Source organism: Leptonychotes weddellii, chromosome 10, assembly GCF_054177405.1.
Source record: "Leptonychotes weddellii isolate Sample4059 chromosome 10, ASM5417740v2, whole genome shotgun sequence".
Taxonomy (NCBI): domain Eukaryota; kingdom Metazoa; phylum Chordata; class Mammalia; order Carnivora; family Phocidae; genus Leptonychotes; species Leptonychotes weddellii.
In genome coordinates, this window is record NC_138378.1 from 38,531,025 (window position 1) to 38,547,639 (window position 16,615).

General features: G+C 45.6%; 1 protein-coding gene across 1 annotated transcript; it reads left to right on the forward strand.

Annotated features, from left to right (window-relative positions):
- The first annotated feature begins 472 nt into the window (after window positions 1-472).
- SCP2D1 (SCP2 sterol binding domain containing 1) lies at window positions 473-3,140 on the forward strand. Its single transcript, XM_081832204.1, has one exon. The coding sequence runs from the start codon at window positions 1,108-1,110 to the stop codon at window positions 1,576-1,578; it is 471 nt and encodes a 156-aa protein (XP_081688330.1). The 5' UTR covers window positions 473-1,107; the 3' UTR covers window positions 1,579-3,140.
- The last annotated feature ends 13,475 nt before the right edge of the window (window positions 3,141-16,615 follow it).

Below are 16,615 nucleotides of genomic sequence, written 5' to 3' on the forward strand. Positions count from 1 at the left end.
AGGCCAGCAGCATCTTCTATTTTTTTTTATTAACATATAATGTATTATTTGTTTCAGGGGTACAGGTCTGTGATTCATCAGTCTTACACAATTCACAGCGCTTACCATAGCACATACCCTCCCCAGTGTCTACCACCCAGCCACCCCATCCCTCCCACCCCCCACCTCTCCAGCAACCCTCAGTTTGTTTCCTGAGATTAAGAGTCTCTTATGGTTTGCCTCCCTCTCTGGTTTCATCTTGTTTCATTTTTCCCTCCCTTCCCCTATGATCCTCCATCTTGTTTCTCAAATTCCTCATATCAGTGAGATCATATGATAATTGTCTTTCTCTGATTGACTTATTTTGCTTAGCATAATCCCCTCTAGTTCCATCCACGTCATTGCAAATGGCAAGATTTCATTTTTTGATGGCTGCATAATATCCCATTGTATATATATACCACATCTTCTTTATCCATTCATCTGTTGATGGACATCTAGGCTCTTTCCATAGTTTGGCTATTGTGGACATCCAGCAGCATCTTCTATTGATCTTAGGGATATTCCTCCCCCCGCCCCTTCCCTGTTTTCTCACTGTGCCTCTGAAGCTTTCTGATGCAAATCCCAGTACTGATTCTTTCTCCAATCAGCCATTTTTCTCTAAAAGCCTTTCCCCTTCCACCAGCAGCTAGGTAATGCCAAATCTAGCATCAGTATCTGTGCCTTAAGGATTAAACACCACTGAGGAATCAGAATAACTGCTCTGAATTAGGGTTGTTACCGGGAGAGGTCTGCATTGGAAAGACAGAGCTCATATCACCAAAGAACCTTCTGGGGCCACTTTCTCTTATTCCCAACATGGGGTCCAGAACTTTCTGGGCCTGTGAGACCAACAGCCCTCATTGGTTTGGGGGGTGGTGGTGTGGATCTGCCTCACAATTACCTATCTGAGGCCTCACTCCATGTCACATTTTAGTATCTGTTTGGCCAATAAGACTGCAGCACACACACCAGCCTCATTCCCTGCTTGGGCTTTACCTTTGATGTCACAATCTGACTTGTGGATATTAATCTGGCCACAGCTGCTCACAAACCAGACGGCAAGGTCAAGAGGACCAGCACAGTAAGATGGGGAAGAGAATCGACCATCAACCCAAGATCAAAGCAGTGGATGGACCTCAGGCAGGCCAGTTCAAGGAACTGGGTGCAGCTTGGGAACCTGCCATGCCACACCCTCTAGAGCTGTCAGAATTCCAGAGCTTCCCTGTGTTTGAGGATATTAGCCATCACATCAAAGAGGTGGGGGCCCAACTGGTAAAGAAAGTCAATGCCATCTTTCAGCTGGACATCACCAAAGATGGGAAGACCATTCTGCAGTGGACCATTGATCTGAAGAATGGCTCTGGGGACATGTATCCCGGATCCGCCAGGCTTCCAGCTGACACTGTCTTCACAATCCCGGAACCTGTCTTCATGGAGTTGGTTTTGGGCAAAATGAACCCTCAGAAGGCTTTCCTTGCTGGCAAGTTCAAAGTGAGCGGCAAAGTCCTGCTTGGCCAGAAGCTGGAGAGAGTTTTCAAAGACTGGGCTAAATTTTAACATGTAAAATACCAAGGAAATGATCATAACTTCTCTTTGGTTATAATGTTGAGCGGAAATCATGCTTAAACTGAAGATTAAAACAAAAAATATCCAATATTTTTACTCAAATTCTTCCTGTTCAAGTTTGATTAATTTTCCTGCTGATGTGTTAATTTTCAGTGAGGGTTCTAGAGCAGTAAAGAGTGTTGGAGTGTATCACCTAAAATCTTTGTCTTTTTCTTTTTTTGGATTCATGTATGTTATAATAGCCACACATAGAGAAATGGGTGGTTTTGACATTTGGATTTAAATGCTTTCATGATTGAGTTCCTGAGAATTTTGTTTGTTTGTGCTTTGGGGAAAGAAGTGCCAACCATCATTGTGTCAGTTTGCATTCCACTTGGTAACTTGGTTCTTCGAGATTTTAAATTTACAGAGCTCTAAGAGGGTGGCCTCCACAGCTATGTGGGTGGAGCAAGGCATAGAGGGGATGAGCTCTTGGTGTATCACGACTTCAGATAGATTTAATTCCAAGAGAATCCAGGGGCTTGGAAGATGTTCTAGGCTACTGGATCTTAAACTAGAGCATGCATCACAGCACCTGCGAGACAGGTAAAAGCCCAGATTGCTGGGCCCCACATCAGGATTTCAGTGCCATAGGTCTGGGCTGGGGAGAATGTGCATTTCTAACAAGTTCCCAGGTGATGCTGATGGGACCACCCCTGGAGAACCCCTGTCCTAGTTCATGCTGCAGCTTTCAGTATTGGTTGAAACTATTCTGTTCTAGACCAATGAGATGTTGCCATTATTTAAATGAGATGTTTCCGTGACTTAAAGGATCTCCTGGAATCCCCCCCATCCTGTAGGCCATTTTTGAATTGTCAGGGGCTTGTGCACTGAGCCTTTTACAAAACCAAAGGTCATCCTGGGAGACTTTCCCTTCTGGGAGACCTGTCCATACATTGGGAGGACTGGGAATGAAGTCAGCTGCAGCCTGATGTGACCTCTATGGGTAAGTGTGTGTGACACTTGTTCGCATGTGATCTATGTATACTTTTACCTTGTATACCTTTATACTCTGAAGCCCACATGGAAGATTCCTTAAAACAGCCATGCTCAAAACCCGTGCCTACCAAATGATCCAGCTATTCCATTCTGGGTATTTTTCCAGGAGGAAAGAAAGCATATGTGCAAGTACAAAAATGTGTATGTGAGTGGGTTCACAGCAGTTGTATTTGTGATAGTTCTAGACCGCAAATAAGCCAAATGTCCATCAATAGGTGAATGGATGAACCAATGGTGCTCTGTCATACCCTGGGATACTACTCAGCAATAAAAAGGAATGAATTATTGATGTACATACAATGGCATGGACGAATGTCAGATTATTCTGAGTGGCAGAAACCAGAGAAAACCAAGTACACACTCTGCGGTTCTATTTATGTAACATACTAGGAAATGCACACTGTGGGGACAGAAAGAGACAGGGATGGGGAGCAGGGAGGTTTGGGGGATTATTAATGGCTACAAGGATGCTTGGGGGTGACGGACAGATTCATTATCTTGAATGTGCTGATGGTTTCACAGGTGTATGTATAGGAAAAACATCACATTGTATACTTTATATACCCATGGGCAGCTTATTTTGTGTCAATATAAACTCAGTAACACTGGAAAACCTGCTGCCCTCATCCAAAGTGCAGGCTTTATAAAGAGGATTTAAAGCTCTACCTGTCTCTCAGCACCTGTCCTCCGACCTCATCACGTGCCTACCTGTCCCGGCCGTTACTGATTTAGATGGCTCTGCAGAGGCCTTCCTAAGTTCCCACTGTCAGAAAAAGGCAGAGTGAGGGCTTGTTGCTAACAACATCTCCTTCTATCAGTGGGAAACAAAGAGGCCCTTTGTTTAATTCATGTTCAGCTTTGTGGGAAGGGACTGAGGGCCCCTTACTGAGGGTTTATGAGTGGGGACACGGAGCACTCCCTGGTTTCTTTCCTCTCCCGGTCATTAGGTAAGTGATGTGTGTGGTGCTCCTGCCAATGCCCCTGCCTAGCCAAGCGGTGGGCATCTCAGAGGCTTCAGTCTTGCCTTGCCTAGTCCAGGCACCTCCATTAGAGCCATATTTATAAGTGTCAGGCATAGCCGGGCAGGTGTTTGGGATGGTGTGTTTAGGGAAATGGCTTGCCCAAGCTCGTTCCCTGAGTTGGCCCTAGCCTCTGGGGACCGGCCTTGAGATAGGGGTTGCTCAGAGATGGGTTGGAGGTGGAGAGGGGTGTGAGGCAGGGAGGGGTTGCAGAGGGTCACGTCTAGGCTGCCATCGGCCAAAGGGAGGCCCATCCCATAGGGTGGCCAGTGACTTATGACCCATTATGACTTGGAACAAAAACATGACCTGTGCCAATGAGATACCTTTCTCAGGAATTTGGAACTGGGAGGCAGAGAGACAGAGCTACAAGTGAGCAGTAGGAATGGAATCCCGCCTGAAAGGCTGGGATGTGGCGTGTGGGGGGTGGGTGAGGGAGGTGCTGTGGGGGATGGGTAGCTACCCTGGTAGGAGGTGGAGTTGGAAGAGCCAAAGCCTTGAGTAAGGAGAGGGATCTGGTTCACATCTGAGAGAAGACTTCAGACCTTGGGAAACACAACAGCAAACCCCTTTTCAAAAGGAACAAAATCGCTCAGTGCTGGGATGCCATGTAGAACAGCTGGGAGGACTCAGATTTTGGAATCAGAAATGTAGTTTTGAGCCCTGGGTTATAAGCACAGGGAATTACTGAACCACTCTGCACCTCAGCTGCCTCACCCAGAAATGAGGTGAGTGGCCCTTATGACATCAGGTTGTTGGGTGGCTCCTAGTAGGTCATGCCCAGTGTAGTCACTGGCCCAGGTGGGTTTTCCATGCATATGAGTGCATGCATGGACTCTTCTGGATGAGAGGGAAGGGGGTGACTTTCCCTGGCTCCCTACTGCCTCCCAAGAAAGTCCATACTTGGGGCTTTTGTGCTCTGCTCTGAGGACCTTTCTGCCTTTTCACTTACACTCAGTTGATGCCCTAGAAGGTCACATCTGGCTCAGAACACACATCTGCATGTTGTTTGGTCTGTACAAGTTTGGCAGTACAGTGTTTATGGAGTTTGAATGAAGATGTTTTATATAAAAATTGGATTTCTGGATTCTCTTGAAAAACTGGATGATTTGGTCACACTAAGCCTGTATTCCTGCCAGGCAACAGCTCAGGAAACAGGGAATGGGGTGCTCTTGGGACGGGTTTGGGCCCCACCCTCCACGCTGCCTCCTTGATTCCCAAGCTGAATTTGGTGGTCCTCTCTCCTTGAGCCTGCATTGTTGTTTCCTCCATCTGCGCCTGCTTGGCTGAGGCCCCTGCAGGTGTTTGCCTTCATGACTGCACCCCCCCACACACATAATACATGGTCCTCTCTAAGGGAAATACCCTGTGTTCATTTTCTATTGCTGTGTGACAGATTACCACAGTTGAGCAGCTTAAAACAATACCCATTCATGATCTCACAGCTTCTGCAGGTCAGACATCTGGGTGGGCTCAGCTGGGTCCTCCGCTCCGGTCTTATCTCACAAGGGCTAAAATCAAGGTGTTGGCCAGGCTGGGCTCTCACCTGTGGACTTGGGGGAAGAATCGTTCCAAGCTCATTTGGTGGTGGCCTTATTCAGTTCTGTGTGGTTGTAGGACTGAGGCCCATGTTTCCTTGTTGGTTGTCAATCAAGGACGCTCTCTCAGCTCCCAAAGGTCACCCACATTCCTGCTCACGTGGCTCCTCCATCTGCAAAGCCAGCAGTGGCGTGTGTGGTCCTTTTTAGGCTTCAAACCTCTCTGAATTCTTCTGCCTTCATCTTCTGTCTCCTTTTAAAGGATTTGAGGGATTGTGTTGGGCCCACCCAGATAATCCAGGATAATCTCCCTATCTTAATGTCAGCTGATTAGTCCCCTTACTTACAGATGCAGAATCCCTTCTGTCATGTCAGGTGATGCAATGGACTGAACGATTATGCTCCCCCCCGCCAAGTTCACATGAGCTCCCTCTTTTCCACTATGTGAGGCTACAGCAAGAAGACGTCACCTACAAGCCAGGAGGAGAGCTTTCACGTGATGCTGACCATGCTGACACCTGATCTCAGACTTCCAGCCCCCAGGACTGGAGGAATAAATATCTGTTGTTTAAAACACCCAGTCCACAGTATTTTTGTTTATGGCAGCCTGAGCGGATGGGTCATGTATTCATGGGAATGGCATGTCATCACATCCTCAGTCCTGGGGTCCATATTCTGCCTATCTCTCCCCCATCTAAATCCTACCCACCTTTCGTCGAGGAAGCGGCCCTGATTCAGTTGTCATCCTCCTCTCCCACAGTGCTTCTGACCCTCTTGTTTCCAGCCCCAGGCACTGACTGTGGGTGGCTGACCTCCTGTTTGGGCCACCAAGACGTCTTGGTTTGCTCAGGACAGTGTCTCATTTGGCTCGATGTTCAGTTAGCAGTGCTGCCTCCTTCAGCAGGGTCCCAGTGTGGATGACAAGTTAGGTGGCTCACCTGCACACCTCCCAGTCCCAGTATGTTCCTGGTTTCACTTTGTCTCATCCTTTCAATGCCCGATACCCACTGTACACTCCATAAGTGTCTGTCGAATGGATAAATGAACTCCTTAAAACTTTTTTGAAAAACATGCACGTGGAAAAAGAATTCAAATAGCACAAAGGAATATACAGAGAAAATTCAGTTCTTCATGCTTTTCCTGACCCCCTTCTCCTAATTTTATACCAAGAGGCACCCACGGTTACCAGTTTCTTGTGTGTTCTTTCAGATATGTACACAGCCCCTTAATGTACAAGTTCCACCTTCCACTTTTTTGTTTTTACAGGAATGGTAGCTGACTACAGATGCTATTCCCCACGTTGCATTTTAAAAGGTTACACATAGGTCTTTTCTTCAAAGAGTGCTCTCCTGCAGGATTAAAAGTTTGACTTCACTTACCCCACTGAAACTCGTCTCACATTTCGCTGTGTTCTTTAAGAAAAAGCTCACAATGGGCAGCTTTACTGGTGAAGGTCGCAAAATGGACTCCTCTCCATTGGAAGTGGGATTTTTTACCCTCATTGTTGAAGAAGTCCTGCCAATCCTCAGTGTCCCAGGGGCCATGTGCAGAGCTGGAGGCTGCCCTTGCCCATGGCTTCTCCTGACCCTCCCATCCTTCTGGCCTCCTGTCTGCTCAAGGGCACACAGAGAGTGCCAGGTGTGATGGGCTCCTGATGGGGGATGCAGAAGACCCTGGTGGACCTTTTCTCTCTAGGACCCAAAGTGTTGTCTGATCTGTGAGAGGGAGCCCTAGCTTTAAAGTAGGAATCAACAGATAGAGCTAGAGAATCAGGTACTTCTGCAATAGGTAGAGATTGAGGTAGGAGAGAGTGAGGCACTTGGGTAGTCCTAGGTCCATGAATGGGAATCCTGAGTTTCCCTGTAGCTGGGACTAATCCATTCATTTGCTTGAAGCCCAAAAGGGGACAAAATCTATTCTGATGAAGGACTTTTATCACTTTTCTGTTAGAGACACAGGAATGTCTCTCCTGGGAGACTGCCACTCCCCCGCTAGCCCCCCCCCAGTTTTATGTGGGTGTTAATGAGACCCCACACTTGGCCAGTTTTTCTGTTTTCCTGCCTAGGGGTGGGAGGAGGGAAACCACCCCAAGTGATGACCATGGGACACCTAGTGCTGAAGTGAGGAACTCCTTCCAGGGGACAGCTTAGAGATGTGGGTGTCAGCTCATATACTGGGCATCCTCAGAAAATGGCTCTTCATCTGTGTGTAGCCTGGTTTATACTCTTCAGGGGATTTGCATCTCTCTGATTCGGCAGGTAGTACAGGGGAAGTGTTGAGTGCAAGTGTTGAGTCATGTGAGCTGTGACTGAAGATAATCTTGTATTGAAATGCTATCATTTCATTGATTGAACAGCTCGTTCATTCAGCACACTTTTATGGTGCGTCTGCCATGAACGGGCTCTGTGCTCAGCATTGAGATGCAGTGGTGGATGAAGCACTTCTTCTCGACCCAAGCAGACAATACCACATTGGAAAACAATCCTTAGGACAGGAACCTGGGGCTCAGAGAGGCTAAAGGTACTCCGAGGCTAGGCTGGTGGAAGGAGTTAGGTCAGGTCTTGGGCTAAAAGAGCTTCCCTGGGATGCTACGTCTTCAGCTCGGAAAAGGCTTGGCTGTGTACCAGGCCTAGAAGGGATGGGGGCAAATGGCTCATGACCCCTGTTGAGATTTCTCTGATTTCCCATGCTAGGGTGTAGACCAGACTGATTCTGGAACCTGGAGCAGCAGTTAGGGCCCCCAATTTTTTGCAGCTGATTTCCTCACTTCCCAGGGAGCAAATGGTGTCTCAGCCCCCAAAGGTAGGTCTGTTCATCTGTGTTTAGGCATGAGATCCAGGAGAGCACCAGCAATGAGGGCAAGGTTTCTGTTCTGGAGAGTTTAAGTAGGGCAGATTTTAGATTTTTAGCAGTGAGCTGCCAGATTTCATTTGTTCATAGACTGACTGATTAATTCATTAATCTCATAAATATTGTTGAGCATTTATCATGTGTTAAACACTAATGATATTAAGCTGGTAATACACCAGTTATTTATGAGACTAGGATTCATTCCCATTGGTCAGACCCTGTTCTGATGGGTTTCTTCTTCTTCTTTTTTAAAAAACTGATTTATTTATTTGAGAGAGAGAGAGAGAGCATGAATAGGAGGGGCAGGGGGAGAGGGAGAGAGAATCTCAAGCAGATTCTGTGTGGAGCGCAGAGCCCAACATGGGGCTCCATGTGGGGCTCAACTTGGGGCTCGATCTCATGACCCTGAGCCGAAACCAAGAGTCAGATGCCTAACCAGCTGCACCACCGAGGGGCCCTGTTGGGTTTCTTCTTTACTATACTGTTACTAAACATTCTGGAAATCACTGCTGGTTCTAGATGCTGGGGCGGGGTGGGGGCGGGGGAGCGGACAGTGGCAAGCTGAGGTTCTTCTTCTCCCAGCCTTTCATTTTTCAGATGGGGGACATATGTGGGTGGTGGGGAGACAAACAATAAACAGTAAACAAATAACCAAGCAAAATGATTTCAGTTGACCTTTGATCAACGCAGGTTTGAACTGCACAGGTCCACTTATGTGTGGATTTTTTTTCCATTAACAAAAAAATACAGAAGTTCCTTTCTGTCACTTGTATCTGAGCTTGCAGTGACAGCCATGGCACAGCATCTTGCACCCAGTAGGTGCTTCCTGAATGTCTGGGGCATGAATCAGGAGGCAGGACAAGTCCAGAGGTACAGAAACAGCCCATGCTGGGAGCTGTGTGATTCACCTGGTGTCTGACCTGCTCCATGGTCATGGACTTTGGACCCCACTTGCTTTCAGAGGGAAACTCTTATGGCTGGAAGGAATTCTGCCCAGTGTCCATGCTGGCCCATCTCATGAAGTACCCACAAACAGCTGTTGAAGATCCTCTTTCTTACTTTTCTTTGGGGGAAAAAAAATTCTTCCAGACCTGTGACTTGGCTAATCACAAGAAACATCTGTGACCTCCTAAAAATATCTGCTTTGTACCATTTTGTGGAGCGCAATATTTATATAGCCCAGCAGTATAATTAAGTTGATGTTCAGTCAACTCTTGAAAACAGCTGGGGGCTCCTGAAGCCCAGAATGAGATTTGCAGGCGGCCCATGAAAGTGGTTGGGAAGGAGGCTCCCGGGGATGCTCCCAGGGCTTTGGTCGGGGAGGAACCTGGGGTGGCCCCGGAGATGGGGGCAGCGTGAGGAGTTGCAGAAAATACCGTGATGGAGGGCTGCTTGCCTCACTGGGGCAGTTGAATAATGGTTATTTCCATGTCTCTGTCTGGCAGCCTCTGGACTATTTCCTGCCGAGGAAGGTTTTCTCTTAAAGAACTAATTAGCAAGTGCCTCATCCCAAAGTACCTTTTTTTGTTGTTCTGTAGCTTGAGTAGATTAAGTGGGGTACAGTAGATTTTTCTGGAGATGTTCATGCTTTTTTCCAGGAAACTACATATACTAATCAGGATTTTAGCCAATAAAGAGGTGGGGCTGTGTGTGCTCTCTCTCCCCTCACTGATAAAAGAATATGGCTGAAGAAAGTTTTTAGACAAAGGAATCTCCCAGCTTTTCAAGTTTATCTGAGTCCCTGGTGGCTTGCAAGGCAGGACTGGAACCTGTTATGGCCAAGTGATCTTAAAACTCCTCTGAAGCATTGGGGACTCCATTCAAACATGGGTGTCTTCAGAAGTGCCTTCTAAGCTCAAGCTGGTTTTGGGCATGGGATTCAGAAGGGCCTCTAGGGGAGTTTGAGGAGAAGTCTGGAGTTAGGAAGACAGTCCAGGAATTGCACCTCTCATTTTGACCACCTTCCTCCTTTGGAATCCTGCTCTTTACAGGAGGAAAAGGGACAACCTCTTGATGTTGCCAGTCCCTAAGCATGCATCCATTCATTTGTCTCCCTGGCAGGCACTGCATTAAGTGTTCAGCGTGTATCACCTTAGTTCCTTGTCACCTCCACTGGGAGAGGTCCTGAAATTTTCCCCATTTCTATTCAAGGGTGAAGACCTGACAAGGTCTAGGCCTCAGAGACATGATGGTGCTTCCTTTACACTTCCAACACATATGACTAAAAATAAATGTGCTAAACCATAAATCAAGTGCAAGATAGACTGACCAAGTTCTGGGTTTTTTTTTCAATGATGACTAGTTTGATGTCTTTTGAAATGTTATTATATATAATTTTAGTTCTTTTTTTTAAACAATATTTATTTATTTTAGAGGGAGAGAGAGATCGTGCACGTGAGCAGGGCGAAGGGCAGAGGGAGAGGGAGAGGGAGAGAGAGAATCCTCAAGCAGACTCCCCACTGAGTGTGGAGCCCAATGTGGGGCTCAATCCCACAACCCTGAGATCATGACCTGAGCTGAAATTGAGTTGGCCGCTTAACTGACTGAGCCACCCAAGTGCCCCTAATTTATTTTTTCATGTGAGCTTGAGTGATGTGATTCTGAAATTATTTAATATAAAATAATAACAAAGTCTCACTTTATGATACAAATATAAAACAGAGTATCAAGAAATTAAACTGTGGAAAGAGCTGAGATGCCCTTCAACAGACGAATGGATAAAGAAGATGTGGTTCATATATACAATGGAATATTTCTCAGCCATCAGAAAGGATGAATATCTACCACCTATACCAACGTGGATGGAACTGGAGGGGATTATGCTAAGTGAAATAAATCAACCAGAGAAAGACAATTATCATATGGTTTCACTCATATGTGGAACTTAAGGAATAACGTGGAGGACAATAGGGGAAGGGAGGGAAAACTGGGAAGAAATCAGAGAGGGAAACAAACCATGAGAGACTCAACCCCCGGGAAACAAACAGGGTTGAAGAAAGGGAGGTGGGAGGGGAGACGGTGTAACTGGATGATGGGCATTAAAGAGGGCACGTGATATGATGAGCACTGGGTGTTATATGCAACTGATGAATCATTGAACATTATATCAAAAACTAATGATGTAGTATAACTTGGCTAATTGAATTTAAATAAAAAAATAAGTACATACAAAATTAAAGTTGGTTGGGAATTGCAAAATTTGAAAGCTGTCAAGATAGAATGGTATGTGAGCTGTGTTTAAGATACTGCCCATGGCAGGGGGCTGTTTGAGCTGGTAAAGGGAAAACCCACCATCCTTTGTGAGGGTCTTGCCTTATGTGAGCTGGGATTTACACGAGGTCTTCAGGAAAGCATCTTTCTAATAAATACAACTGCCATGTAGCAAATTATTTTTTGGGAAAAAAAAAAAGGGTCATCTAGGGGAAGAGAAACTGAGAGACATGTACTAGGGTGCAAGATCAGGATGGGGCCAGGATGTGAAAACACAGCTGTGTGATTCCAAATGCCTTGTCGAGAGAGGTTTAGTGTCCTCCCATAGAATTGTTTAAAAAACAGGGGCCCCTCGGTGGCTCAGTCAGTTAAGCCTCTGACTCTTAGTTTCCACTCAGGTCATGACCTCAGGGTCATGAGATCGAGCCCTGCATCCTTAAGGAGTCTGCTTGAGATTCTTTCCCCCTCTCCCTCCCCCTCTACTCCTCCCCATGCTCACACATGCTTGTGCTCTCTCTCTCTCTCAAATAAATAAATAAAATCTTAAAAAAAAGAATTGTTTAAAAAACAAAAATCAAAGAGCTAGATAGCACTTTGAAGTTCACCTAATCTAGGGCTTACCTTTTAGAATGGAATAAACTGAAATCCAGAGAACTGAAGGTTGCAAGGCCATGGTATTTGTAATTCCAGGGGCTTTACCAGTCTTCCAGGGAATCTTCTTAAGGGGGACCTGAGCTCTATTTCAGGCTGGTTCCCAGCCTCGCTGTGTGACCACCAGGAGGAAACTTGCCTTCTCTGGGCTCCAGTCTTGCCTTTCTCAGGCAATCAGATGAGCTGGATTAGGTGGTCTCCCACTTTCCTGCCAGCTTCAGAGTTCTTTAACTCCGATTCCAGCTGCTTCTCATTGAGCTACTTCCCGTGTCTCTTGGGAAGGAAATTGGGGTGGTGGAAAGGGGCAGGCCCCATAAGTGATGGAGTGGTGTAGGTGAATCAGTAATACAGAAGTGATCATTTTTCTAAGGGAAGTTTATTTAATAAGATCAAATAAAATTTCTTTTTTTCCTTTTATTTAAAGAAATAGCCAGGGTCAGAGCTCAAAACAATGGACTAGGGACTGATGAATTTTAACTGTTCCTCATTAAAAAGAATCATCCAAAGATGCTGTCCCATTTTCATACTCAGCATGCAGAACCCAAAATGCACTTGCACGTACCTATGCATCCCACACCCTGTGAGGCTCAGGCATCACGATTAGTGGGCATCAGTGAGCTGGTTCAAGGCAGTCAGTTCTGAGCAGGACTAAGGCAGTGGCTTTGTTGGGAATCTCTGAACAAATCCATCCTGTGGGTTCTTGGGCACAGGACCTTGGAAAACATTCTAAAATGTCACTGACCAGCTTGGCCGACGTATTAATTTGTCTTCTATTTATGTTTTCTTCATCTTGAGCAGTGCTGTCATATACTGTTAGTCATAAGGCTCTCTCACATCTCCTAAATATTCTTTCTGAAATGGGTCCAATGTTGTTTTTGCGTGGCAGTGCACCATTTACTTATAGCCACAAAAACACTGTGTTACAAGCTGTTTCAACATCCTATGGCTTAACGGATGCTAAGTTACTCTACTGGATCTGTAGGTTGGCTGAGGGTCCACTAAGCTAGGCTGGGTGTGGCTGGGGTGACTTGACTCTGCTCCTTTGGTCCCTCCTCCGACCGGGGGACTGGTCCCACCAGGTGTGTCTCTCTCATGATGATGGCGAGGAGAGCAAGCCTGCTTGTCCAAGCCTGTTCCAATCTCACATGCTCATCACTGCGGAAACATCCCACTGGCCAGAGCAAGTCCCATGGCCATACCCAGAATTAGAAGGGAGGGAAGTTCATTCCCCTATTAGAAGTGGGGGAAGAGAGTGAAATATTGGGACAATAATTGTTGTCAATAGCCACTGTTATAATGTACAGGTTGTGGTTTTAAAACATGCTTACAAATTCTTCGACATTCCTCCCATCAAAGAGGTGGAATCTAGGTCCCCTGCCTTTGAACCTGGGTGGGGCCAGGCCCTTGTGACAGCCTCAATGGATAGAAAGTAGCAGAGGTGATGCTGCATGGCTTCCTAGGCTTTTGCCAGTGTCTCGTGGACACACACTCAGTCCGTGTGAGAGGTCCTGCTGCTCCATGCAGGTAGCTGCATGGAGATACCATGTGGGTAGACTAGGGAGACCTGCCTTAGCACCCCAGACCTCCAGCGAGGAGTCCTTGGAGATTAACGCATTCACACTGCCTCACTCTGCAAACTCATGGGAGACCCAGAGTGAGTACTATCTGGCTGAACCTGTGAATCTCCAAACTCTGAGCAAAACAAGTGATTGTTTCTGGTTTAGCTGCTGTTTTGTGGTGGCTCATTATGTAGTATTAGATAACCAGAAAATCACGGTTATCATTTCCAACAAGGACTGGAACTGTGGGGGAATCACAGCTCCACTGCTTGCCACTCAGTCTATGCTTGGATAAGCCCTATGAGCCCTCAGTTTCTCCATCTATAAAATGGTCATGTTTCCAGCCTCAAATGCTTGCTGTCAGATTACATCAAACACCCAGTACAGGCCTGCGTCATAGCAGGTGTCAGTTAATGTTGATCAAATAAATAATCACTTGCTGTTAAATTTGGCTCATAGAGTGTGGAGGACGGGGGGATAAAAACTGTCTGGAAAGAGATTGGGGGCCACAAAATGGACAAATGGAATGACTGTAACAGAGCTATAATTTAGCCTAGGCTGTAAATTATGGCTGTCAGAGGTTTTGAGTGCATTATGTGTGTGTACATGTGTGCATGCATGCATGCATATGCTTCCAAGTCTTCCTTTAAAAAGGAAGCTAATGAAAGTAGATCTTCAAAGTTCTCATAACAAGAAAAAACTTTGTAACCATGTTTGTTGGTGATGGATATTAACTGAACTTATTGTGGTAATCATTTTGCAATATATACAGACATCAAATTATCATGCTGAACACCTGAAACTAATACAATGTTATATGTCAATTACAGCTTAATACAACTAGGGTGTGGCGGGGAGGGAAGGAAGCTGATGCCTTTCAAAGCCTTGATTGACATGTGTGAAATGTGTTTCCCCAGGGCTGTCAAGGGAGCTCTTTTTTTGTTTGCCAAGCCTTGTTTTCATTAAGTTGTGGTGACATACAATATATAATTTGTTTGGGGTGATGCTTTAGTTTCAGGCAAGCTGTTGAAAGTGGAAGCCAATGAGTCAAGGTTGTCTCCTTTCTCCAGATCCTATAGCCAGTCTGTTTGGGTTTCTCTCTGGTCTCAGCAGCCAAAGGAATCTTCCCTTTAAAAAACCTTTTTATTTAAAACCAAGCTTTAAAACTTAAAAAAAAAAAAAAACCACCTTTAAACATACATACATGCAGAAGGTGCATACATCCAAAGTGTACAGCTCAATGAATTTTCATAAACTGAACACATCCATCCAGGTCAAGAAACAGACTATGCGCAGCATCCTAGATGTCCTGCTTATTCCCCCTCCCAGTCCCTACCTGATTTCCCCACCAAGGGAAACTGAAATCTCAACTTAAAATAACATTGTTTAGTCTCTCCAGTTTTTGTTTTTTATATAAACAGAATCATGCACTCTTTATGCTTTTGTATCTGGATCCTTTGGCTCAATGTGCTATCTGCACAGTTCATGAGTTTCTTGTACGTTCTTTGGCTCGCCCATCCTGTTTGCGGCACCATGTTTCATTTTATGAGTATACTGCAATCTGTTTATCTAGTCTACTGTGGATGGGTAGTTTCCAGATTTGCTTCCCATCTACCTATCTCCCCAGCATGCAGATTATTTAACATTTTCCAAAACACGTACAACATTTACTGGGAACCTGAGGGTAAGAAGGAAGGTTCTTTTGTAAATTCAAATCCATTCCCATCCCGTTGCCCACGCTGCCCATGTGGCTTCATTGGCTCACTCACTTGGCCAGATTTCAAGGAGTAGTGTGTAAGAATTCATTCCCTCACTCCCCCAAAACTTCCCTTCCCACTGCCAGTGCCTGAATCCCATTCTTAGAGGCTCTTTACTTCCCCACTGAGGAAATGCAAGTACACTATAGGCAAGGCATGTTCTCTTGAGCCTTCCGTGTCATCTGTCCTCCAGGGAGAAGAAAGGAACAAAGCTTTTCCTGAGAGTTGACCCAGATGAGGGATCCAGTGACACTTGATATCTGAAGGAAGAGGTTTTTCATTTAAGAAGGAAGGGAGAGGGAAAGTACCATAAAGTGAGGGTGAGGGGGGCACCTGGGTGGCTCAGCAGGTTAAGTATCTGCCTTCGGCTCAGGTCATGATCCCGGGGTCCTGGAATCAAGCCCTGCATCAGGCTCTGTGCTCGGTGGGGGTCTGCTTCTCCTTCTCCCTCTGCTGCTCCCCATGCTTGTGCTCTCTCTGTCAGTCTTAAAAAAAAAAAAAAAAGACTCTGCCTCTCCTCCTCCACTCTATCTCTCTCTCTAAAATAAATAAGTTAAAAAAAAAGTGAGGGTGAGGATGGGGACTATAAACTCAGTGTGGCTCATGATTCTGCCTGTGTCTGGCTCACATTGGGGCACTGTGATTGAAGTGAGAGATTAGATCTGGGATCTGGTAAAACCCAGTACAAAATACTGTCTTTAGCCCCACCTGGTCTTCAAGTGTACTTTTATTGCTGTCTCACCAAGGAGGAAAAAGCATTGCAGTATCATTTGGAATTTATCTTTAACTTATTGAAAGAGCTCTTTCAGACTTAATTACATGAAGAATTTATCATCTATTCTTCTTGGGTTAACATAAAGAAATACAAGCAAAACAAATTGGTTAACATATTCTAGATTTCTCAACATTTAGAGTCCGATTATTCTGACTCACTTTTGACAACAAGTTGATTCCTGTGGTTCTCTCTCCCTCCCCAAGCAGTATTGTCCTCAGTGTCCTCAAGAGCTAGGTTGGTGTAGCAGTACCAGGTGTAAAATCCATACAAGAACTGAAGCTGGTTTTGCCATTATGCAAGGCTAGCCTGCTTTCAATTCCTGCTTTGTGTGGGGCTGCTAAATCCATATTTCACCTTCTTCCCATCCCCACCCCAATCAGGTGCTCTGCTCTCAGCTGCCATGACTCTGCCAGTTTTTTTTACTAATTTTTATTGTTATGTTAATCACCATATATTACATCATTAGTTTTTGATGTAGTGTTCCATGATTCATTGTTTGTGTATAACACCCAGTGCTCCATGCAGAATGTGCCCTCTTTAATACCCATCACCAGGCTAACCCATCCTCCCACCCCCCCTCCCCTCTAGAACCCTCAGATTGTTTTTCAGAGTCCATAGTCTCTCATGGTTC

Excerpts from the sequence above, each read along its gene's own strand:
- SCP2D1 (XM_081832204.1), top strand. The coding sequence starts at position 1,108 with ATGGGGAAGAGAATCGACCATCAACCCAAGATCAAAGCAGTGGATGGA.